Genomic DNA, 23,935 nt, shown 5'->3' with positions numbered 1-23,935 from the left:
TATTGGAATATTTAAGAGAATGCAAAGTTTATTTATACATTTGATTCATTGTATGAATAATTGAAATATTCATACTTTGAATGGTGCTGTTAAGTCAGAGTATTAGTGTACATAAAAGAAACATGACTACAGTAACTATCTTTGAGTGTAATTTGAGTGTCTAAAAAGAGGTTTAGCTTTGTCAATGGAGCCAACCACTAAACATTCTTTAAGAAGTTATGGATAGTGAAAAAACATCAAATAAACAATCCTACTGATAGCGAGGCTGAGATAAGAGAAGCATGATTTCAAGACCATTATGTGATACACAGCAAGACACTGTCATGTACAAATAAGCAGAAAGTGTATATGGATTGTACAGTGTTGGACCTATTTCTTCAATTACCAAATTAGAGAGACCACTGGATGACAGCCAACAAATTTCTAATTCCTCATACTTTTTAAATTTTAATTGCTTAGGATATGTTGGTAATATTAATTTTCATATTAAGAGATATTAAGGAAAAGTAATTGTTACTTCCTGTTATTTTTGTTGTTGGAGGTTGTATTATGTTTGTGTGGGTTTGTTAAAAGATTACTTTCTTGATTCTTCTAGGGTGTAGTTTTGCTCCTTATGTTGGTATTTTCCATCTATTATCCTTTGTAGAAATGGATTTGTGGAAAGATATTGTGTAAATTTGGTTTTGTCATGGAATATCTTATTTTCTCCATCTCTGGTAACTGAGAGTTTTGCTGGGTATAGTAGCCTGGGCTGGCATTTGTGTTCTCTTAGGGTCTGTATGACATCTGCTCAGGATCTTCTAGCTTTCATAGTCTCTGTTGAGAAGTCTGATGTAATTCTGATAGGCCTGCCTTTATATGTTGTTTGACCTTTTTCCCTTACTGCTTTTAAAATTCTTTCTTTGTTTAGTGCTTTTGGTGTTTTGATTATTATATGACAGAAAGAATTTCTTTTCTGGACCAGTCTATGTGGAGTTCTATAGGCTTCTTGTATATTCATGGGCCTCTCTTTCTGTAGGCTAAGGAAGTTTTCTTCTATATTTTTGTTGAAGATATTTACTGGCCCTTTAAGTTGGGAGTCTTCACTCTCTTCTATACCTATTATCCTTAGGTTTGGTCTTCTTATTGTGTCTTGGATTTCAAAATTATTTGTATAACCAAAAGAAATGCAAACAATTAATTTGGGAGGTGGCTTGTAAGAGAACAACAAAGAGTGAGGCTGAATGCTTTGTTTGATATTTATAACTCTTGTATCAAGTTTGAAGAAGAGGACTTTATAAGTTACTCTTTTTCTGAGATGATGCTTTTCCAAATTATCACAGCCCATGAACCAGATTCTTACCCTTACCTAATGTCTGTGCCACCCTCCAAGCAGAACCATTGTTCATTGAAATAGTTGGTGAATGACTTCGTGGATAGACTATCTTAATACACATGCTATTTCTTAAATGAATGTAACCTGTTCTCTGTGGGATGAGAATGAAGACAATCACTCAAGTCAAAAAGCTTTGACCATTGCAGGAAATCTGTATCTAGCAATCATGTCTACAATTCATTTCTTGGTGCAGCAGAACTGTCAAGTCTTCACTTAGCTACTATGGAGGTAAAATCCTTCGGTGATTTGAGGGTCATTGAAGTACAGCCTTATTATAATGAACTCCAATGTCTAAAAATTGTTCTTATTTTGGGTTTATATCACAGTAAGAGCCAAGATTTTAAGCTCTACTAAAAGCAAAGCAAAACAAACAAACAAACAAGCAAACAGTCTTTATTTCATGTTCATTAAAAAAAAACTAATAGTGGATCTGGCCAGTGGTGGCGCATGCCTTTAATCCCAGCACTTGGGAGGCAGAGGCAGGTGGATCTCTTAGTTCGAGGCCAGCCTGGTCTACAGAGTGAGTTCCAAGACAGTCAGGGCTACACAGAGAAACCCTACATAAGACTGTTCAATTGACTCTACATCAGCTTCTGCCTTCAGGTTCCTGCCCTGTTTGAGTTCCCAGCCTGACTTCCTTCGGTGATGAACAGCAGTGTGTGGAAGTGTAAACTGAATAAACCCTTTCCTCACCGATTTGTTGATGTTTTGTCACAGCAATAAAAGCCCTAAGACAAAGAGGATGCATTTATGGGATAAATTAGACTAATTGGGAATGTGAGGGTGGAGGAATGTGAGGAATTAGAGGAAGAGTTGGCCTTAGCAGACCCCACTGGGAAATTGCCTTCAAAGAGAATGGAGAGCATTCTACACCCGGGGGTCAAGCAAACAAGTAGGCTGTGATGTGGAGCCTATCTGAAGGCCTGGAGGAGACTGTTGAGAATGGGGAGATCAGGGGAGAGTTGAAGGTGAGACCTGAGAGAGGACAGGTGGAGGATGGGACCTGTTCTTTGTAAGAATTTAAATGCTGACTCTGAATTAAGAGAAAAACTTTAAAAACTGAACAAACCAAGCCACTATTCATCTTTAAACTTTCCCAGTCTCTCAATATAAGCAAGAGGTTTTACTTAAATGATATAAAGAGATTAAGAGTTAGGAAATGGAAATTTCAGATAGCGTTGAGTGCTACACAGGGAGGAGTCTTGGAAACACATGGCTTTCCTTTTTTTTTTTTTTTCTTTTTTTGTTTTTGAGACAAGGTTTCTCTGTATAGCCCTGGCTGTCCTGGAACTCATTGTGTAGACCAGGCTGGCCTCGAACTCAGAAATCTGCCGGCCTTTGCCTCCTAAGTGCTGGGATTAAAGATGTGTGCCACCACTGTCCGGCATGGCCTTCCTTTTTTAAGCTGGGTTATGGGGTCCCAAGTGCTCATGACATCTCTGGATCTGGGCTAGTCAGGAACGAAGAAAACCTTTGGGTCCCATTGCCTCAGTTCAATTATAGCACATCCCATAATATCCCTCTGTATAAGTCCAAGTTCACTTGGATCTCATTGGCAACCCCAGGTTGCCAGGGAAATTTGCAAAAGACTTTGAAATGGGCATAGGCATGGCTGGGTTCCTTTCAAGCTTATGGTCCTTAGAGCACCCTTCTTGATGTTACCTGAATCTACAGAAGTTCATGCCTTTCTTCCTGTCTGTCTTCTTTAAAAGACATCTGTAACTCTGTAGAGATGGAAGATAAGTCATGGAGATGCTGCTGCTGATTGCTGTGAATAAAACTTCAAATGAGTCTTGCACAGGGATGCAGTTGATTTCTGCCCCAGGGGAAGATCATGTCTGCATCTATTAGCAAATTTGTCTAACATTCTTAATCACCTGTATGTTTTCCCATAGATGGGTGGATAGAGAAGAACACTGCAGAGACTCTGAAGTGAGATCAGGTCCATGTGGCAGAATGAAGATCCCTTCTTATACAACCCATTTTTATTTATTTAAGTTTAAGAATATGAGTTTTATGTATACGTGTGTGTGCTTGAGTGTATGTGTGTGTGCCCTATGCATTCAGGGGACAACAGAGGTCAGAAGAGGCATCACCTCCCCTGGAACTGAGTTACGGATGGTTGTGATCCACTCACTATCTGGGCTCTGGGGAGGGAGCATTTACTGGAAGAGCAGTAAATGCTCTTCACTACCGAGCCATCTTTCCAGCTCTCCTTATAAATTTCAGAGGAAAGCGGTGGTCCTATACTGCATGATTGGTGGGCAATCCATAGTACCTGCTTGCAGTAGGCAGGGTGGGTGAAGTCTGATAGTCCTGGGGCTTGTACACAGAATCAGGTATGAGGGTAAGGAGAGCAAGAGCCAAGATAAACAAGCTGATAGAAGAGTTTTGCAAAAGAGCATAGCCCTGGCCAGCATCCTTGAAGAGGATTTTGGGGCGCCCCTGACTTTTCTTTCCTCCTTTCTTTGCTGCTTGACCAACGTTAGCACCCCTCCTGAGCCACCCCTTCCAGATCTGGGCCCTTTCCATGTTTTGTTAAGACACCTTCAGTCTTTCCTTCTTCTCCTCATCATGTTTGGCTAAAAGCCATCTCTCCGTTCAAATCTCTTCCTAAGCACTTCAGGGGTGACTCCGTCAGAACGACTTGTCAGTTCCGGCTTCTTCTTCCCCTTCAGGACCCCATGGCGCTGAGCACTGCTTGGCAACCAGTGTGGTGAAAATCCTGATGACTGAGCTGTAGGGCTTGTTAGAACTGTCTGCTTAGATTCCTTTTGTTACGAGGCCATCGGCTCCCAGGGCCAGGAATTGGATCAGTTGTCTAACAACTTGTCCCTTTGGCTTTGCCTTCTGTGCGGCCCTGGGTCAGGTCATTGTTGGTTGATAGAGGACTCTCCTGACCAGGGTAATGTGGGGGATATTGCATTGCAGGATGTGAAAAGATATTTTTTTCCCCTCTAACAGTGAATTATGGGTTGGGTTATGGGTCTCACGTATGATCTGCATAGGCTCCCTCAGAGTCTGGGAACCCTACTATCACCCATTTTGATCTGTCCCTCATCAAATCCTGATCTTTCTTCTATTTCTTGCCAAGTTGGCTTATGTATTTATATATGTATGTATGTATGTATGTATTTAAACCAATTTGTTGTTAACCTCTGAAATTAAAATGTCCCTCAAGAATCTCAAAAGGGAACACCATTTGGTAGTTTCTCAAAAGTTAAACACGCCAGGCAGTGGTGGCACATGCCTTTAATCCCAGCACTTGGGAGACAGAGGCAGGCGGATTTCTGAGTCTGAGGCCAGCCTGGTCTACAGAATGAGTTCTAGGACATCCAGAGCTATACAGAGAAACCCCGTCTTGAAAAAACCAAACCAAACCAAAACCAAAACAAAAACACCAAAAAAAACCCCTCACAGTTATCATCTAGTCTAGCATTAGCACTCCTAGGTAGACACCTAGACACCCAAAAGAAATAAAAATATAGCTGGGCGGTGGTGGCACACACCTTTAATCCTAGCACTTGGGAGGCAGAGGCAGGAGGATTTCTGAGTTCTGAGTTCGAGGCCAGCCTGGTCTACAGAGTGAGTTCCAGGACAGAGTGAGTTTCCAGACATCCTGTCTTGAAAAAAACCAAAAAAAAAAAAAAAAAAAAAAAAAAAAAAAAAAAAAAGAAATAAAAATATGCCTGTGCAAAATTGTATGAAGCTAGACCATTCATAATAGCCATAAAGTAGATGCAACCTAAATGTCCATCAACTGATTATTGAATTAATGAGGCATAATAACTCATATAATGAAATATTATTATTATTATTTCAACTATATAGCAGCACTATGAAGACTGGAGAGATGGCCTCTAGGTTAAGAGTGTCGTTTGCGGGTTGGAGAGATGGCTCAGTGGTTAAGAGCACTGACTGCTCTTCTGAAGGTCCTGAGTTCAAATCCCAGCAACCACATGGTGGCTCACAACCATCTGTAATGAGATCTGATGCCCTCTTCTGGTGTGTCTGAAGACAGCTACAGTGTACTTACATATAATAATAAATAATTCTTTAAAAAAAATAAGAGCATCGTTTGCTTTGCAGAGAACCCACAACCTGTTTTTAATACTCATATGGCAGCTCCCAACTCTCCCTAAATCCAGTTCTAGGGGATACAAAGCCCTCTTCTGATCTCCTTAGGTACCAGGCATCCACATGGTCCAAAGACATACATGGGCAAAACGCTCATAGTGATATAACTAATATAAAAAATAATAAAAAGGAGTGGTACATGGTATGTTGTGTATCATTATCATAGGAAAACATATCACACTAAGTCAACACAAAAAATACCAGGCCCTGGGTGACTCTAAGTAAACGGCATATCCACACAAGGCAAACTTATAGACAGAAGGAAAGATCCTTTTCTGAGGCTGGGGACTGAGAAGAAATGGGAGTGACTATTAGTGGGTACGGAGGACCAAGATGAGGCACAGTTAAGAGCTTTCAACATGCCTGTGCTTCATCGTGACCTTTAATTACTGTGTAGCTCCTCCTTGCCCCCTCTCCTTCTTCCAGCTATTTTGACTTTCCTATCCCATTTCTCTCCTTTCATCTTCTCTTCTTGTCCTCTTTCTGAGACCAGATTTCTCTGTGTAGTCCAAGCTGGCCTTGAACTCACAGTCCTTCTGCCTCAAGCTCCCTAGGGCTGGGTTTATGGACGTGGGGTAGGTACCTCATCCTGATTGACTCCTTCGTGTGGTAGGCAGAATCCCAGGCTGGCTTCCAGGACTGTGACTCCCTGATGTTGGCCTCACTTATGTGCAGTGGAGAGTCTATCCGGGTGTGCCTGATCTAACCACAGGAGTGTTTCTAAGTGGATATAAGCTGCCCTGCCTGGTACCCGAAGAGTCAGCTTCAAAGCTCAACAAAGACTCCATGTGGTGCCCTGATTTTGAAGATGAAGGGGGGCCATGCAAAGAGGAATGCAGTTGGCCTCTGGGAGCAGAGAGCAGCCCCTGGCTGACAGCCAGCCAGGGAACAGGACCTCAGACCTGCAGCTGTAGAGAAGGCCTTATGTCAACAGCCTGAATATGCGAGGGAGTCAAGTGTCCCCCTGAGCTCCAGATGAGCGCATAGCTGGTCAACACTTTGGTTTTGTCTTGCAAGAGTGGCTGAGTAGGACCAAGGTCAGGTCATATGGACTGTAGACTCACTCCTGTGAGGTGCTGAGGAGATGGCTTAGAACTCAGAAATCCGTTATGCAGGCTACAGAACTAATAGGATCAGTTTTGCATCACGGTGCAGCTGGCTGTCATCCTGATGGGTGTTCCCACATGCGGGTCTTTTCCTCATAAAATTCTTAAAACGGCTACTTCCTGTCCCACTCCCTGGGATGATGTCACCTCCTGGATGTCTCTGAGCCTGGCTTAGTCCCTATGCCACATTTCCTACTTTTTCCTTTCAAAGGTTAAGGCAGAGGTGACTCTTGGCAGTTGCAAAGGATGCTGAGGCCCAGGCTTCATAGTATCACCACTCTTTTCTTCCAGAAGAGATGCTGGGGCAGGAGGTGGGGCTGGGGTAGTAGGTTGGGGCCGGAGGGGCTGTTCTCCTCCAGTTCTGTGTGCCCTCAGCACTCTGCTCGTGTACACAGAAGATGCCAGAATATATCCCAGGGATCAAAAGTCCAGAAGCAGAAGCAAGCCTCAGCTTTCTGAGCAACCAATTTTAATGTGATGTGAAATGAGGTAGTTCTAGAGTCCACTCACGAGACCAAAAGCTGGCAGCAAAGGGCTCTGGATAAAATTAAAAAAAAAAAATGTGTGAGAGAAAGACCTGAGACTGAGGGATAATCTCATAGGCACAGGGTCTCTTGGACTGTCCCCCAGGGTGATCCAAGATCACCTCCAAGGGCTTTTGACTGATCTGATCATGTTCTCACCAGCAGCTGTGACTCTGATTGACATGTGGGACAGACATGGGGATATGTCTATCTGGGCTGCTTGGAGGTTGAGCTCTCATATACCTCCCCCTTTCCTTAGCTACTCCCTTCCCTGAGGAAGAGCTAACCAGTTTTGATGGGGGACAGGGTTCCCGGGCACAGAGTATGAGTCCCTGAAGGGCTCTTCCCTTCCTTTGCCTTCAAACATGCTGAGCCCTGCTTCCTGCCTTGGCTGATGAGAACCATCCATCTCTGGAACCAATCAGTTACTTCTGCTCTAATGAGCTCATATCTTTTCTTGCTGGGAAACCTCCAATCAGCCTTTTAACTTCTTGTTCTTGGAAACGTAATCTCATCCATGTGGGAGCCTGAGTCTCTTTTAGCTGGGTAGACTTGAGCTTCTTTATGTGGATGCTGGGTCCCATGAGGGGTCTGTCTATGGCAGCCTCCTGTTCCTCACTCTCCAGTCCACGGGAAAGCCATTTGCTTGAGTCTCTGAGGCCTCTGAACCTTCTGGATTTTTCTCTCCTTCTGTAGGTTTGGGAATAAGTTTATATGTTTGTGGCTTCTCCTCTATTCAAGAAATCTGCCTAGACTTACAGAATTTCTTCTGTCCCAGGACTGGGTAGAATCTTCAGCCTGAGAAATGCCACAATACCAGAACGAGGCATAAGCAAGTATGAATGCGCAAGGATTAAGATGGGCTTTGTGTGATCACAGGCATTCCAAGTGTGACCCTTCCTGATTCCAGACTTCACTCAAGCCAGAAACATGACTCTGTGAGGCTGTGGAGTAGAAGGAGGGAGGCAGAGAGACTCCAGCTCCTGGCACAGGACTGGGGGTGGGGGTGGAGCTGAGGGGCCTGGCCCAGGAGGAAGTGTGTGTCATCCTAACAGGCTGGGCTTCTCAAACACCACCTCAAAAGGGACAGCAGGAGGTTGACAGGAGGGCGTTGAGTATCTGGGAGCTGGACTGACTGACATTCATTCTCCTGCCTCCCAGGACCCAGCTATTTCAGAGACATATCCTCCCACTCCCCCAAGCCATTTCTGGCCAGCCATGATTCATTCCATGCTGAGCACTCCCCTGACGGAACCCAGGCAGGGTTTGAGATTTCCCTCTGGTCTCCAACCTGTACCAGAGAAAGGTTTGTTTAGACTGGGACAGCTCTACGGCAGCCTCCCGGACTCCAGGTCTCTCTCAAAAAGGAAAGCTTCCATTTCCTCCCTTGTGGAGATAGATAGAGGCAGTGTGGAAGCTTGTGACATGTCACCTTCACTAAACTGAGCTACACTACCCAGAATTCCTTCTCCTGGGTGTTTCCTGTGACAGCGGGTCATGAATGGCTTCCCGTGGCGATTTGGGGCTGAGGAGAAGAGGCAGCTATGTTGTGGCTCACATAAGTTTTTGCTTCTCTGGTAACTTGCCTCAGTGTTGGGGTGTGCAATTGCTTCCTCGTCTCCTGGATCCTCCTCTGGCTTCTCCTCCTACCCTGGGCCAGGGTGTGTGTTCAGTTCCGTGACCAAGGACTTAGCTTCTGCAGGGCACTCCTATCACTCAGTAAAGAGGTGACAAGGGCTGACATAGCTCTCTGTCTGTCTTCAGGATAAAAGCCACAAGATTTCTCTCTTGCTCTTGATCGCCTCAACTTTCCCTGTGTGTGTGTGTGTGTGTGTGTGTGTGTGTGTGTGTGTGTGTGTGTGTGTGTGTGTGAATTGGTATGGAAGCCAAATGTTGACATCGAGTGGTGTTCCTCAATTGTTTCTTCACTGTTAGATATTTTTAAATTACTTCTTTATTACATTTTAATTTATGTGTATGTGTATACACATGCATGCACCATCATATGTGTGTAAAAGTCGCCATGCATGCATGCATGTATGCACATGCATGCACCATCATGTGTGTGTAAAAGTCACCATGTAGGTCCCATGGATTGAACTCAGGCTATCAGTCTAGGTGCAGGTAACTTTACCTGCCCAGCTATCTCCCTTGCCCCGTCCACCTTGTTTTGTTTGTTTGTTTTTGTTGGAAGTGGGCTATCTCATTGAGCTTGGAGCTCACTGAGTTGGCTAATTTCCAGCCAGCAAGACCTAGGGATTTTCCTCCTCTGTTTCCCCAGCAATGGCACAGCACAGCACTGAACGTTTGCATGGCTCCCTGGGATTAACTTAGGTCCTCATGCCTGCCTGGTAACACTGCACACTGCACTGTCTCCCCAGTTCTCCCTCTACATTTGTCTCCCAGCTACCTCGCCCTGACTTCAGGCTCCAGCATGAGCTGTAAATGACCAGCCCAGGGTTAAATTCTTGTAAAGAAGCTATGTATGTGGCTGTACATAACTGAGGGTACAGTTTTCCTGTGTCCACATTTATATATCTGTATCCAGGCTGAACATCCTTAATTTGACACTTCAAATTGGAAAACTCTTCAAAAACTCTTCAAAATGGAAAACATGGATGTGACAGTGTAAGTGTAAAATTTCACATCTGGCCTGGTGTGATAGACCACACAAAATTAAGGAAAATATTGAGGGTGGTGATGGTACAATGGTACACACCTTTAATCCCAGCACTGGAGAGGATAGAAGCAGGCAGGCTGGTCTCTGAGTTTGAGTCCAGCCTGGTCTACAGAGTGAGTTCCAGGACTACACAGAGAAACCCTGCCTAGAAAAACTAAATGTCCATCTATTGAATAAAACGGTCTTCAAACTGTGTGCAAAGCATATATAAAACAAGTGTATTTTGTGTTTAGACTTGGGTCCCATCCCTATGAAATCTCAATATATATGAATATATGTATATACATTTATGATAGTATTACATAATCTGAAAAATACCCAAATCTGAAACGTTTATGATCTCAACTCTCAGTTTTGTTTCTAAAATGGTGGAGTGGGGACTGTGTCTGGGGATATAGACTAGGTTGGCCTTGAACTTACAGAGACTAGCTTGCTTCTGGCTCCTAGTACTAGGACTAAAAGTGTCTACCACCACACCTGGCCCAATACTTTGATTAAGTGATATTTAATCTTATATTAGCGTCCTCATCTGGCTGAATGCTAACTGACACAGTATCCTGAGCTGATGGTGAGAGATGAATGAAGCTCAGGTACTAGGAAGCATGTGGTCATTACACATTTAAAACAATCATTTTATGTAAGTCAAATATAGTGGTATACACTTTTAATCTCAGCACTTGGAAGGATAAAGCAGGCAGATCTCTATGAGGCTGAGGCCAGCCTGGTCTCCAGACTGAGTTCCAGGACAGCAAGAGCTTCATAGTGAGACCCTGTTTTGAAAAATAAAACATTATTTTATGTATTTTTCCAGGATGTGTGTCTGTGAACCATGTACGTGTGTGGTCCCTGCAGAGGCTTGAGGAGAGTGTCAGAATCCCTGGAACTGGAGTTACTAAAAATTGTGAGCCACCGGGTGGGTGCTGGGAACTGCACCTGGGTTCTCTGGAAGAGCAACCAGTGCTTTTAATTGCTGAGCCATCTCTCTGGGTTATAAAGCAATAGCTGTCCAAGAGTGTGTGTGTGTGTGTGTGTGTGTGTGTGTGTGTGTGTATATGTGTGTGCGCGCGCGCGCGCACATGCGCTCTAAGCATGTCTGTGCCAGTACACATATCCATGTGTGCATGTGCAGAGGCCAGGGGAGGACATTCATTTTTCTGCTCTCCACCTTACTGTCTTGAGACAGGGTGTGCTGGTTTGAGTGAGAAGTGGGCTCAGGCATTTATTTGAACAGTGGGAGGAGCTCTAGAGAGAGGTTATGGGGCAGTGCAGCCATGCTGAGGGAAGGGCATCACTGTGAGGAGCTTTGAGAGTTCAGTGCCTCGCCGCTCCCATTCTCTGCAACCAGCTTGAGGTTGCAATCGATGTGACCTCTCAGCTTCCTGCTCTGCTGCCTGGCCTCCCCTCCCTTTGGAACCATAAAGCCCAAACCTTCCCTCCTTACGTTGTCTTTGGTCATGGTGTCTTATCACAGCACCAGAAACGTAACTGATATACAGAACTCTCTCACCGAACCTGCAACTAGGATGGTAGCCAGGGAGCCCCAGTAAGCCTCCTGTCTCTACCCAAAGCAGCACTGAAATTACAAGTGTGTGCACCCTCTCCAGCCTTGTACTAGGTGCTGGAGATTTGCACTCAGCTATGGACCCGTGTTCAGCAAGTGCTCTTACCCATTGAGCTCAGCTCCCCAAAGATTTTTTTTCTTGATGGGGGTCTTGCTATATTTGTCTAGGCCATTTTCAAATTCCCGGGTCTATGCCATCCTCTGGGCACAAACCTCTGAGCAGCAGAGAGCAGATTCGCTGACCACAGTACCAGGTTTGGGCAAGCACCAGGATTGTGCAGAGGGTTTGTTTTAGGTTTCTGGGTTTTAGACCAGAGTTTCAGATTGTCTTTGAGCTGGAACCACAGGACACACGTGTCTAGCAAGTGAGGATTGCAGCAGGGTCTAAGGGGAAGATCCTGGGTAGGAGGTATAAAGCATGCTGTGTTAGCCTGCTAGAGCTGAGTTCAGGGCCTGGAGATACAAATGTAATCCTCACCCTCAGGCCCTGCAGCCAGTGTCGGGAACAAACAAATGTCTTGCTATGTGTGCCAGGTGCCTTGTGCGCTTCTCACAAGGCCAGTCAGTGTCTGTGAAGCGCCCATACTCACCCAGGGTCTCTGACTTTTGCCATCGACAATTTGCCTCTGTTTGGTTTGGTTTTTTACTGGTTTTAACAATCATTTCAGCATGCTAGGATGCTCCAAGTTGAGGCTGTCCTTTGGCACATTAGTGATCCCTTGCAAACTTCCAGGCAGCTAGCGGGCTATTCCTGCATTGGCGCCGGTGACACAACACTATGTCTGCATGTTTTGAGGTACCAGAGATAGGGGGCAGGGCTGCTTTTTGATTCACCACTTGTGGAAATTTGACTTGAGAGGTTGCCGTTATAGTTTCTAGGGAGCCTTGAAGACAAACTAGGAACAACAAATTATTTTTTTCCCTCAAGTGGTAGAAGAGAGATAGGGCCCCTGTTCTGTCCCTGTTTCCCAACTGAACTTGTAACTACTTTAAGTATGTGTGTGTGAGAGGGGAGGGAAGGAGGGAGGAAGGGAGGGAGGGAGGGAAGGAGGGAGGGAGAGAGAGAGAGAGAGAGAGAGAGAGAGAGAGAGAGAGAGAGAGAGAGAAAGTCTGTGTGCCATGGGGTATATGTGAAGGTAAGAATAAAACTTGGAGAAGTTTCCAGCAGCCTGAGCGAGCTGCTCTTAGATGGGGCTCTCCCCTCATTGGCTCTTACCTTTGAATTTTCAAAAGGAGAGGTAACTTCAGAGCCAACTTCTTATAACATTTAATTCTTTTAGGGATGGGACAGACTGAGGCCGGAGGGGAAAGCAACAGGGGGATATCATCTGGAAGCAGTTGATCTTCAACAGCTGGACTAGGGGGACTGGACCACAGGCCTATCAGGAACCTTCTCTTTCCTTTCTCTTTCCTCTCAAGTGTCTTGGAACATTCTAGAAGCATGTTGCTTCCTTACACCCGGAGTTGCTGTTGTTCTTTCTTCTTTACTTCTGTCCAGATGTCTGACAGGTCTTGTATAAACTGCTGGATCTACCAAGACAGGGAGACAGCATTCACTTCACCCAGCAAACACTCCCCAAGTCCTAAGATGGAGCATCCCCTGGAAAGGACCTCCTCGCTCTCATCCTGGACTTCCAGAGGCGGCTGCGTTGCCTCCATTCATCGATTTTCTAGGTGACCGTAAGAATCAGGCTTAGCAGATCTATTAGTGTCTTTTCTGGGCACTGTGCTCAAAAATACATGACAGAAGCAAGTTAAAGTGGGCATGTGCCTTCAAAACCTATGGCCAACCTTGGAAGACATGGTGGATTGACTCTGTCTGCAAAGGTAGGAGCGTTTGGTAGCAGCTATTCACTCGGATAGACCAGGAAGCAGAGACCAGGAAACAGTGTGTGTGACTGGAGTAGGTGGATCGGCTGTCTCCTTCAAAGACCTGCACCTAGGAACCTACTTCTTTCTGCTAGGCATGCTTTGCTGTTAAGGGTTTCATCTTCCCAAATCAGTACCACAAGCTGGGGACGAGGACTCATCAAGCCTATGGGTTTAAACCTTGACAGTGGGCTCAGTAAGCCCAGTGAGGTCGGGGTTGGGACCTACTTGGAGGTAGTCACAGGAATGTGCAGGAGGAAGAAAGAGAGCCGGTCCCAAGCAGGCTTCAGAGTGAAGCATTTTGCAGACAGGGTTGTAAATGGCCCTCTGGCAACTTCAAAGAGCTTGTTTTGAGGGAACCCAGACCTGAGGCTCACTGTGATGGGGTCCCACCCTCAAGGGAAATTTAAATTCTATTCACCAGCTTCTGTTTTAAAAGCCTGTGGTCAGAGTGACCCGGGGATAGACTCAGAGGCTAAGAAGACCCAGCTGGACTCCACACAAAACAGCTCTGAAGAAATATTTTAATTCTGGGGATGGAAGCCAGGGCCTCATGCGTGATGGGCACACGCTGTTGTGCTTAGCCACGCACCCAGCCCAGTTCTCATCTTCAGAAGGTGACCCTCCGCTCAAGGCAGGACCTCTTGTTTCACTTATACTTTCTCGCCTCTTTGCTTGTGTCAGGCTCAGGTTCTTAGTCGTTTGAATTTCTGTCAGTGCATATATATTCCGTGGGGATGAAGATAGAGCTATTTTAGGACGGGCTCTGTGCTGCATGAGGTGCGCCTGGCAAGGGGGAAATCTGGCCTTGATTTTTCCTTGCCATGCGCACTTCTGGAAGTTTGATTCTGGAAAATAAAACTTGCAAAAAATTCCTCAAGGATTCAAGGAGCTCAGAATTTGGAGTAGATGGATTGAAAGCTCGAGGTGGAGCAGGGAATGAGCAGGTTGGGGTGGAGAGCTGCAGATCACCACTTCCCAGGGCATCTTCTGTCAGGACAGCTCAAGGAAGAGGGCCAAGCACGCTGGGAGATCTTGGAAGTCAGATCTCCATAACACCAAGACTGCACGTATTCCCTAATGAGCACATGGTCTCATTTACCACAGCAGAATTTCCTTGCTGTCCTGTCAGAACAGGATGACAACAGGGACAAACAGCAAATCTACCTGTTATCGAGCCAGACATTAAAGCAATTGGCCAAAGTGTCCACCAAAGCTACTCTCCTCACACAAGGAGCTCTTTTAAAGTTTCAATCCATTGTGCTATCGAGGATTGGGGAAGTGGCTCAGTGGGTAAAGCGCTTGCTATTCAAGCATGGGGATCCATGTTTCATAGCCTTAGCTGTGGATTTCCCCAGAAACGTAAGCGGTTGAAAACTATTTCTGAACATCAGCTGAAGGGTGGATGCAGTCAGCTTTTGGAGAAGGTTACCCAGCTTTGTCCCAGGACTACACGCAGGTGGAGAAGACAACCGCTAGGCTCAGTCTCATATAGCCTTTCTCACACAACAGACTCTGAGCTGCCACACATGGCCCACAAGACCGTTCTGCACGACCGACGGGTTCAACAGTGGGTCCCTACTCTTGCCCTGTGGTTAGACGACAACAGGATTTGGGATGCTGATGAGGTTGGTCTCAATGTGCAGAGCCCTGACCTGCAGTGTAGTTCAGGGAGTATTACTAAATATGTAAGTCCGTGGGTTCTCATCCTAGATTTAGAGGTTCGGGGTGAGCTCAGAAATTCCCCAATCCCACCACTAGGTGATCCTGACACTGAATTATTTGAGGGCTACCACTCTGATCCACTCCTTCAGTCCGCCAGTTCAGACCCTCCTTGACCCTGCCGCGCTGCTGGACCCAGCTCCACATCCTCCTAACCATGTCCAGTTGTTTGTGCGTGTCCTCCAGGGACACCTGGCTAGATTCCTTCAGCTGCTTGCTCACGATCTGGAAAAGGTTCAGGGTCGCCATCTTAATGGTGCCAAGCAGGAGAGTCTTCTTGGCTGCGGTGTTTTGGATGTGCGCCCAGCGAGATTCCTGGGGAGAGATGTGGTGGCAGTGTGTAAGGGTAGCACAGGAGAGGGAGATTCTCTCTGTATCTCTCTGTCTCTCTTCCTCTCTCTGACACACTGTGTGTGTGTGTGTGTAGTGTCTGTATACATGTGTGCAGACATGCAGAAGTGTAACCAGGAACCCCGACTCCCATCAGCCCTATTTTATGCTGGACCTGAAGCATACCCAGAAGATGACATCGCTGCGGGCCCGGTCAAAGCGCATCTGCAGTCTTGCCAGCTCGTTGTTGTGCTGAAGGATCTCATCGTCCTTCTCCTCCATGTAGCGGGCCAGTCGTGCCTTGGCACGTTCGATCTTCTCCTGGCCTTCTTGGGCTGACTGCATGAGGTCATGATGCATGCTCACCAAGGTCTTGTAGCGGGCAATCACCTCGTGGATCTCTTCAAACTGAGGGGCCAATGGGCTTGGGTCACTGAATAGCTGGCTCCCAAGGGTCATCTAGGCAGCCACCTCAGCCCACCACCTCTGGCCTGGATAGCTGGAAACCAGGGCCGGCAAGCCACAGCCATATATATGTATTGTGAGAATGTTGGCTTCTCCTGGGTTTATATGGGCTATGTCCCAGATGTTGGAGAATTGCACAGCTGGACCTGATGTTTCTAATGCCAGATGCATATTACAATCATCTGGGGACTCTTAAAAAAAAAAGATACTTATCAAGCTTCAATCCCAGAGATTCAGATTAATAACATGTCTTATGGTAGCCCCTAGTGAATTAAAATGTTGCAAAATATCTCTAGGTAGCTCCAGGCTGAGCTAGAGTTAAGAAATGCTGCAGGAAAAGCACTTTATCTCCTAAGGCAACATCGATCCTGTTCAACAAGAATGTTTCAGAAGCCACTCACAGGCCGGGAGCTATGCTAAAAGGTAGTGACAGAGTAGGAGATAAGAAAGCCAGACCCCATTCTTTTGAAATTTATAGCCTAAGAGGGTGGTTGGGTACAGGGAGGATAGACAGTGATAAACCATCTTTAGGACTGAGGGGTGGAGCTGCAGAGGGCCCGGGCACTAACTCCCTTAAGCCTTTGTTCATCATCTGTGTCAGAAGTGGTGCTGAAGAGGGGTAAGCCAGTGGGGTCAGGGGGCAAGCAAGACTCAGATCACCTGCTCTAGTGGGGTCCAGAAGCACAGAGTTTGCCCAGCAAGTATGTCTATAGAGGGCAATGTGACCTCCAGTTCCACGACATCAATGTGTTTCCCCAGGGGCTGTCACAGTGTGCCTGCTCAGGGACTCTCTGAGCACATTGTCTCCATATAACAGTTGGTAGTGGCAGACTGGTGTCCAGGAACTGTCTCGCTCCTGTTTTCCCAAATGTGCTTCTTGAGGAAGACCACTCCAGCCAGTGGTGGAGGAGGTGGGAATAGCCAGAAAAGTATTTGGGGGAGATGGGAAGGCTGACGTGAGACTAGGCGTACAAGTAGAGGCTAGCCAGGCAGAGGCAGGCAGGGGGATGCCAGACGGTGTCACAGGTAGGGGAAGAAGCCTGAGCAAAGGTGAGTGGAGGCTTCAGGACAGGTTCAGAATACTGGAAGCAATTTAACATGAATGGCCTGAGGATTAGACGGGAGGGAGATGGACCTGGGGGAGTGGTGGGGACACATGAGGGAGACGTGCCGCGTGGGCAACAGTGTCTTGAGAGGCTGAGACCAAAGGAGTCCAAATTTAAGGTCTGCCTGGGCTATAGAGTGAATCTGAGGCCAGTCTGGATAACTTAGTAAGACCCTGTGTCAAACTAAAATAAGGGCTTGGGGTACAGTGCAGTGGTAGATTGCTTACCCAGCATGTATGAGGACCTGGGTTCAAGTGCTAGTAACACACACACACACACACACACACACACAGAGAGAGAGAGAGAGAGAGAGAGAGAGAGAGAGAGAGAGAGACAGACAGACAGACAGACAGACAGACAGACAGAAGACTCCAGAAAACTAGGAAAAGAGTATGAATATTATCCATGAAGAGTTTTAATTTTAAGAAGCAGAGAGCCCATGTCCCATCTCTATTTCCTACAGTTCTTTCAGCAAACACCACTGGCATACAGAAGTCAGAGTGAACGGGTTCAGTCAGAGCTACCAGGAAGAAATCTTGCAATTCTATTCTGATGTCAAAAGGCTCAGGCGCCAGCTTGAAGAGGCCCCTGCTTGTCCAAAGAGGGGACAATTTGAACATCAATAGAATAAATACACAAGATTGAGACATGGGTTCAAATCCGTGAGTTAATAGTGACACAAAAGGCCAGTTTTGGAGGCTGCAGACAAGCTGATTCATTCTTCTGAACACTATAGAGAATCAAGAGTTTTATGTGGGCATGCCACTTGCTTCTTCCCCTACCTGTGACACCGTCTGGCATCCCCCTGCCTGCCTCTGCCTGGCTAGCCTCTACTTGTATGCCTAGTCTCACGTCAGCCTTCCCATCTCCCCCAAATACTTTTCTGGCTGTTCCCACCTCCTCCACCACTGGCTGGAGTGGTCTTCCTCAAGAAGCACATTTGGGAAAACAGGAGCGAGACAGTTCCTGGACACCAGTCTGCCACTACCAACTGTTATATGGAGACAATGTGCTCAGAGAGTCCCTGAGCAGGCACACTGTGACAGCCCCTGGGGAAACACATTGATGTCGTGGAACTGGAGGTCACATTGCCCTCTATAGACATACTTGCTGGGCAAACTCTGTGCTTCTGGACCCCACTAGAGCAGGTGATCTGAGTCTTGCTTGCCCCCTGACCCCACTGGCTTACCCCTCTTCAGCACCACTTCTGACACAGATGATGAACCAAGGCTTAAGGGAGTTAGTCCCAGCACTTGAGAGGCAGAGAGAGGAAGATTTTGAATTTGAGGCTAGCCAGGAGTAGATAGTGAGACACTGACCAAAGAGAAAGAAAGGGAGGAAGAAAGAAAGAAAGAAAGAAAGAAAGAAAGAAAGAAAGAAAGAAAGGAAGGAAGGAAGGAAGAAAATTAATTGAAAAAAGCCAAGTCATAGAGGGATATTTATGGACAGCTGATACATCACAAAATAATGAATCCGGCAACGAAAATGATAAATTTAAATACTATTATACTGGTGACCCCTGAAGAGAGGAGAGAAAGACTGAGATTTGGAAGGACATATAAGGGGCCTAAATTCCCAGCAGTGTTTTATTTCAGAGGAAAAAAAGAAAAAGAAACCAGGAAAATATTAAGATTAGACAAAGCGGTGTGTGAGTTTTTGAAAGGTTAAGTTTTTCTTTATGCTTTCCAGTATGGGGGACAGGGAGAGAAAAAGGAGCAGGAAAAAGAGGAGGGGGAAGAGGAGAGGGGGAGAAAGAGGAGGGAGAGAGGAGAGGAAGAGAAAGAGGAGTGGGGGAGGAGAGGAAGAGGGAGAGGAGGGGGAGGAGGCTGTAGAATGTAAAAGGGCAAAGGGCAGAGGTAACACAGCTGAAGCACGCAGCGTGAGGAATGAGGAAGGGGCAGGGGTTAGATTCCAGAAATACATAGGACCATATCTGGAATGGACCATATCTGATTGATGACTTCAGGACTAGGGCGTGGGGGAAGGATGAAGCACAGTTATGGTGGGACTGTAGTCTGAGGCACAGTCAGTCTTGCTTAAGGAAGAACGTGGGAAGAGGAAACCCCAGAGGGCCCTGGGGATGGGGGAGGAGGTGTCACAGGAGCAGTGACATTCTGTGTTGCAAGAGGTGATTCGGGAAGAGGGCTGGAAGTTCCTGGGTGGGGTGACAGGTCCTGCTGAGAGACACGGGTGCTTATGGCCCAGAAGCTGTGAGACCCTCCCCTATTAAAGATGGCCTATGTAAACTCTCAGTCAGCCTGTATCATATACTAAGTGCTTCTGGGTTTTGGAGGGTAGGTATTTTTCTACTTTCCCTTTCTCTCTCTCTCTCTCTCTCTCTCTCTCTCTCTCTCTCACACACACACACACACACACACACACTCAGGCATACACAAATACAGATGTAAATATACAACCCATGTATAGATGTCTAGATGTGCACAGCCTCCTGCTTTGGAGAGTCCCACCCAACCTCATAGTGGGGCTTGGTCTTCCATCTCGTAGGGCCTCCCCAGATCCAGATAACTATTCCAAGGGCCCCTAAACCCTAGGCAGCTGGAGCTGAATTCTATTCCATTAACTTGCAGCACCTCCAGCCCTGGGACCCACCTCAGAGTTCTCCACCACCTTCTCCAGGTACTTGCTGAAGATGGCGTAGTCCTGCAGCTTGACACTCAGCTTCTGGTGCTCCAGCCTCAGCGCTGTCATCTCCTGCTTGGCCTTGGCCAGCTCCCGCAGGCGCTGCCGCTTCAGTTCACGCTCTTTGTTGGCCTTTTTTAGGGCTCGGATGCGTTTCTGGTCATTCTCCTGGGATGAGGAAGGCAGTGTAAATCAGGCAAGCCTCTCACCTTTCTGATGAGACCCTGGCCTACCTGGGGCTGGTGATACCCTTTGCCCCTTCTGTCTGCTGAGCTCAGACACCAGCGGGCAGGCAGAGCTTGCTGGGTTGCCCATGTTGGAGGGGGTGTGTAAAGGGAAAGGATGTGCTGAGGTTTTCCTTATTTGAAGGAACTTAGTAAAGCTGAGGGACTTCTGTGGCCCGAGGAGGCTGTGAGTTCAGCAACTCAGCTCAAGGTCAAGAGGGGGGCCATAGGAAGGACAAGCAGGAAATTCTGCTTCTGTAGGAGTTGGTTTCTGGGCTTCAGAGAGTGGGGGACAGGAAGTGAACACACAGAAAGAGGGGGATGGAGGAAGATCTCTATTTTGCATCCAAGAAGGCTGAGAAAGGCTGAGTGGAAGCAGGAAAGCTTTGACAGAGCTTTTGTGATTTCTGATTTTAGTGGTGGTCATTTGTCACGGGAGAGATGGCCCAGGCAGGGCTGGGAAGTCCACATGTTCTCCCGATTTGGTACACAGTGCCTGTTTCTCCGGTTGTCAGCAGAGAGGTGGTAGCCCTCTCTTCCTACAAAGCCCAGGATGGTAGTAATGGAACCCTACGTTAAATTCCTCTGATAGTCCAGACTGGCGTTGACTAGGGCTAGAGGAGATGACACTGGTAATTCTGCACACAGAGAGGATGGGGCTCAGCTACTGACCCTGCCTCTTCTTTTTGCAGCATCAGGACCAGTGCACTTCACCAGGTGTCACCCTGTGATTCTGCATGGATGGACCTGTATGGTGGGGACATTTAGGGAGAATGGAGAAAGGCACAAGATATGTGCCCTGCTCCGAAGCACCAGAGAGGCCTGAGGGCCATATCTGAATCACCTGGAAAGTTTTTAAACACCTATAGGTGTCTCGTCTCAAACTGAGACCTGCTAGAGGCAAGAGGAGGAAGGTACGGACGTCTGTGTTTGCAACAAGTCCCATGAGATTCTACAGCTGCCGAATGCCTGAAAGTCATATGGAGAGCCCTTAACTCTCAAGACTTCCTGTCCTCTCAAATACTCCATCAACTTTGCTCTGGTCCAGGTGGGTGTATCTCAGAACATTGATATCCCTGTTCTGCCCAGTCGTGTATAGAATGAGGAACTTTAAGAGTAGGGTTCCTCCAGGAAAGGGCAGCAGTGAGCTCCCCCTACAACAAGGCCCAGCCCTTTAAGGCTTCTCTACTGTTGATCCTGGAGGTTTGCTGGCCAACAAGTCTGGGTGGGTTCTTGTTTTGTTTTGTTTACATTTTTTATTTATTTGTGTGTGTGTGTACGTGTATGTGTGTGTACATGCTACAGTGCACACCTGGAGATCAGAGTTAAACTCATGGGGTTCAATTCTCTTCTTCCAACATGTAGGTCCTAAGGGATCTAGCTCAGGCTGTCAGCCTTGGTGGTAAGTGCTTTCACCCATGGAGCCATCTTGTCAGCCAGAATCATTCCTCTAAGGGGACCATCCTCTGAGCCAAACTGCTGTCATCTCTAGGGCCCAGCCACAAAAGATCCATCACAGCTGGGCTGGCTAGCTGTTGATGCTCCCTCATTATAAGTGGTGGGAGGATCAGGGGACCCTCACTTGAGTATCCAGCCACTCCTTCCAATCAATTGGATGCCAAGTCTGCCTTAGTTGCATGTGGCCCTAGTGTCTCTGGGAGGAGTTAGAGTGCATGGGTGGGGAAGGATGAGGGGAGAGGCAACATCTATTGTAAAGCATAGAAGCCATCATCCACACTGTATAGACCTTCTAGTGTGGCTGCTTTAGGGTCATTCAGGCTCCTGATTATCTGCTTATAACTATCCATCTGTGCTCTGTGAGTGATCCTGATAAACTCATTGGTTCCTCAGACCACTGAGACCTTAGAAGGAAGAAGGGAGGATGGTGCTTCACTCCCTAACCCAAGGTAAAAATTCTTGGGGAGTTTCTTACTAGTCTCTTTGCTTCATTGGTCCTTCATTGCAATGGTTTGCTGCCTTCATCTGCTTCTCACTTTCAATGCAAGGACAAAGATGGAGGGATACAGTGAGTGAGTGAGTGGACCAAGCCCCTCTGGCTCACTGCTGTATCCACGAATACTCCCGTTATCCATCAGACCCATTCATCTACCTATCTGCTTGATACACTGACAAGGAAACAGGAAAGGGTCAAGTAGAGAGCAGAGACTGACAGGTAAACGGGACACCTCAGGTAGGTGGTAGATAGAATACAGAAGATGCCTGGGAAAGATCAAGCTCTACTGGACCAGGGAAGATGCCTTTAATCCTGGGGGGCGGGAGCATGAGGAGCCTACAGTGTCAAGTAGAAGGGGAAGAACTATTTGGTCCAGTCTCTACCTACTGAAGCTCACCCCACTTCATACCTGGATGAATTGCTCGAACTTCTGGATATGGATCTTCAGCTGCTCTTCCTTAATACCTAGTTCCTCCCAGCGCAAGTTCAGTGTTTCCATTCTCCGTTGGAATGTCTTTAGGGGTTGTGAGAAGGTGAAAGTCAGGGAGCCACCTTGACATGCGTACACTCTCAGAAAGATTCTAACATCATTTGCCCAAGTGTTTTTTCCTTCAGCCCAGGAGACTCTTGAAACACTGATGATGTAGCTCAGTGGAAGAGTAGTTGCCAGGGGTTAAACTCCCAACTCCTCAAACAAAGTATAATTACAGAAGGGCTTGTAGTTTGCACTCTATTCTACGTAGCACTCCTAGTATACTATCCCATGACCCTAGTTCCCCTAAAACTCAGACTCTTTCTGTTCTCTGTGGAGGAAAGAGGCCAGAACCACCAGCCAGAATGCCAGTTCTAGCCACCCCCAGCCCCCAAGTGAGGACCCACCATCCATTAACCTTGAGCCCCAGACAATCCATTCCCTACCCTGCACCCCTACCTTTATCATCCCCAACTCCCCACCTCACCTCCTTCTTTTGTTCCATGGCCTCCTGCATGAACTTGGCCTCTTTCTTCTTCTCCAGGAGCCGGATGGATGGGGAATCTGACTGTTCCTCAACATTTGGGAACTTCCTGCCCAAGAACAGTGAAAGGGGGACAGGGCCTTCTGAGAGGCAGGAACAGGATTGGATAGGGAGCACCTCAGAGATTGATCCTCATGGGAAGGAAAAGAGGTCTCCGCTCTCACCTTAATGAAAGGAGCAGTGTGTTGAGGAGAGAGGGTTACGTGGGCTTTGGGGGGTGATCGAGTGATGGGGGCCCAGAGTTAGGGTGGAGTTGGGTAATGGGGTAAGGTAATTAGGAGCACTGGGCTGTAGGAGAGGAAAGACCAGGCAACAGAGCATCATCATGTGGGTAAGAGTGGTCCCAAGCTCAGAGGTGAGGCAGACGGGCTATACCAGGCACTTACTGCAGCAGCTGAAGCAGCCGCTCCCCATACTGTAGCCGGAAGTATTCGGCCAAGTCCTCCTCTTCCATCATGCCCAAACTCATGGTGACAGCTACCTAACAGGCCAGGTGGCCTACTTTTCAGAGTGAAATGGTGAGTGGCAGAGCCACAGGACACTCAGGGGGCAGTGGCTGGGTTCTCGCTCTCCTCTCCTTCTGCTGCTTTCAAAGTCCCACAGAGAGTGGGTAGCTGAGAGACACAGCAGAAACCAGCTAGAGGCTGCCTTAGTATGATGCTCTTGTGGTGATAGGAGATCTGGTTACCTAGCAACAAGCTGCCTGGTTCTGTGGACCGTACCTGGAACCCACAGTTTGCCCTCTAACCTATGAACCTGCTAACTCCCCACCCACCTCTCTCTTTTTGTTTGTTTGTTTATTTTTTGTTTTGTTTTTGTTTTGTTTTTTTCGAAATAGGGTTTCTCTGTGGAGCCCTGGCTGTTCTGGAACTCACTCTGTAGACCAGGCTGGCCTTGGACTCAGAGATCTGCCTGCCTCTGCTTCCTGAGTGTTGTGATCAAAGGTGTGCGCCACTACTGCCTGGCTAACCTCATTCTCTTGTTGAGGTGGCTTCTCTGTTACCGCTGGCACCTTTCAGGGACTCTGATCATGTTACTGGTTGCTCCCTTACCAGGCAGGGAGGCAGGGTATGGCTATCTGCCGCAGAGAAGAAAAGTGGACCAGAGGAATCTGGTGTGTGAAGCTGGCTTCTGGGATAACCCCTAGGGTTAGGGGTATGTGAAGGTGAAAGAGAGATTGGGTGGCAGATGGATGGCAAAGAAGAAAAGCAGTAGAGAGAAGATTA

At 47.1% G+C, this 23,935-nt stretch overlaps 1 protein-coding gene across 1 annotated transcript; it reads right to left on the bottom strand.

Annotated features, from left to right (window-relative positions):
- Positions 1 to 12,626: 12,626 nt before the first annotated feature.
- On the bottom strand, positions 12,627 to 23,414 carry Ccdc42 (coiled-coil domain containing 42). Its single transcript, XM_031351810.1, has 7 exons — positions 23,096 to 23,414; positions 22,653 to 22,758; positions 22,103 to 22,207; positions 19,486 to 19,683; positions 15,491 to 15,712; positions 15,131 to 15,289; positions 12,627 to 12,913 (listed from the first exon to the last, which is right to left on the bottom strand). The coding sequence occupies exons 1-7, from the start codon at positions 23,176 to 23,178 to the stop codon at positions 12,836 to 12,838; spliced, it is 951 nt and encodes a 316-aa protein (XP_031207670.1). The 5' UTR covers positions 23,179 to 23,414; the 3' UTR covers positions 12,627 to 12,835.
- Between the last annotated feature and the right edge of the window lie 521 nt (positions 23,415 to 23,935).

Source organism: Mastomys coucha, unplaced genomic scaffold (genome assembly GCF_008632895.1).
Source record: "Mastomys coucha isolate ucsf_1 unplaced genomic scaffold, UCSF_Mcou_1 pScaffold5, whole genome shotgun sequence".
NCBI lineage: Eukaryota > Metazoa > Chordata > Mammalia > Rodentia > Muridae > Mastomys > Mastomys coucha.
This window is presented reverse-complemented; position numbering and strand designations above follow the sequence as displayed.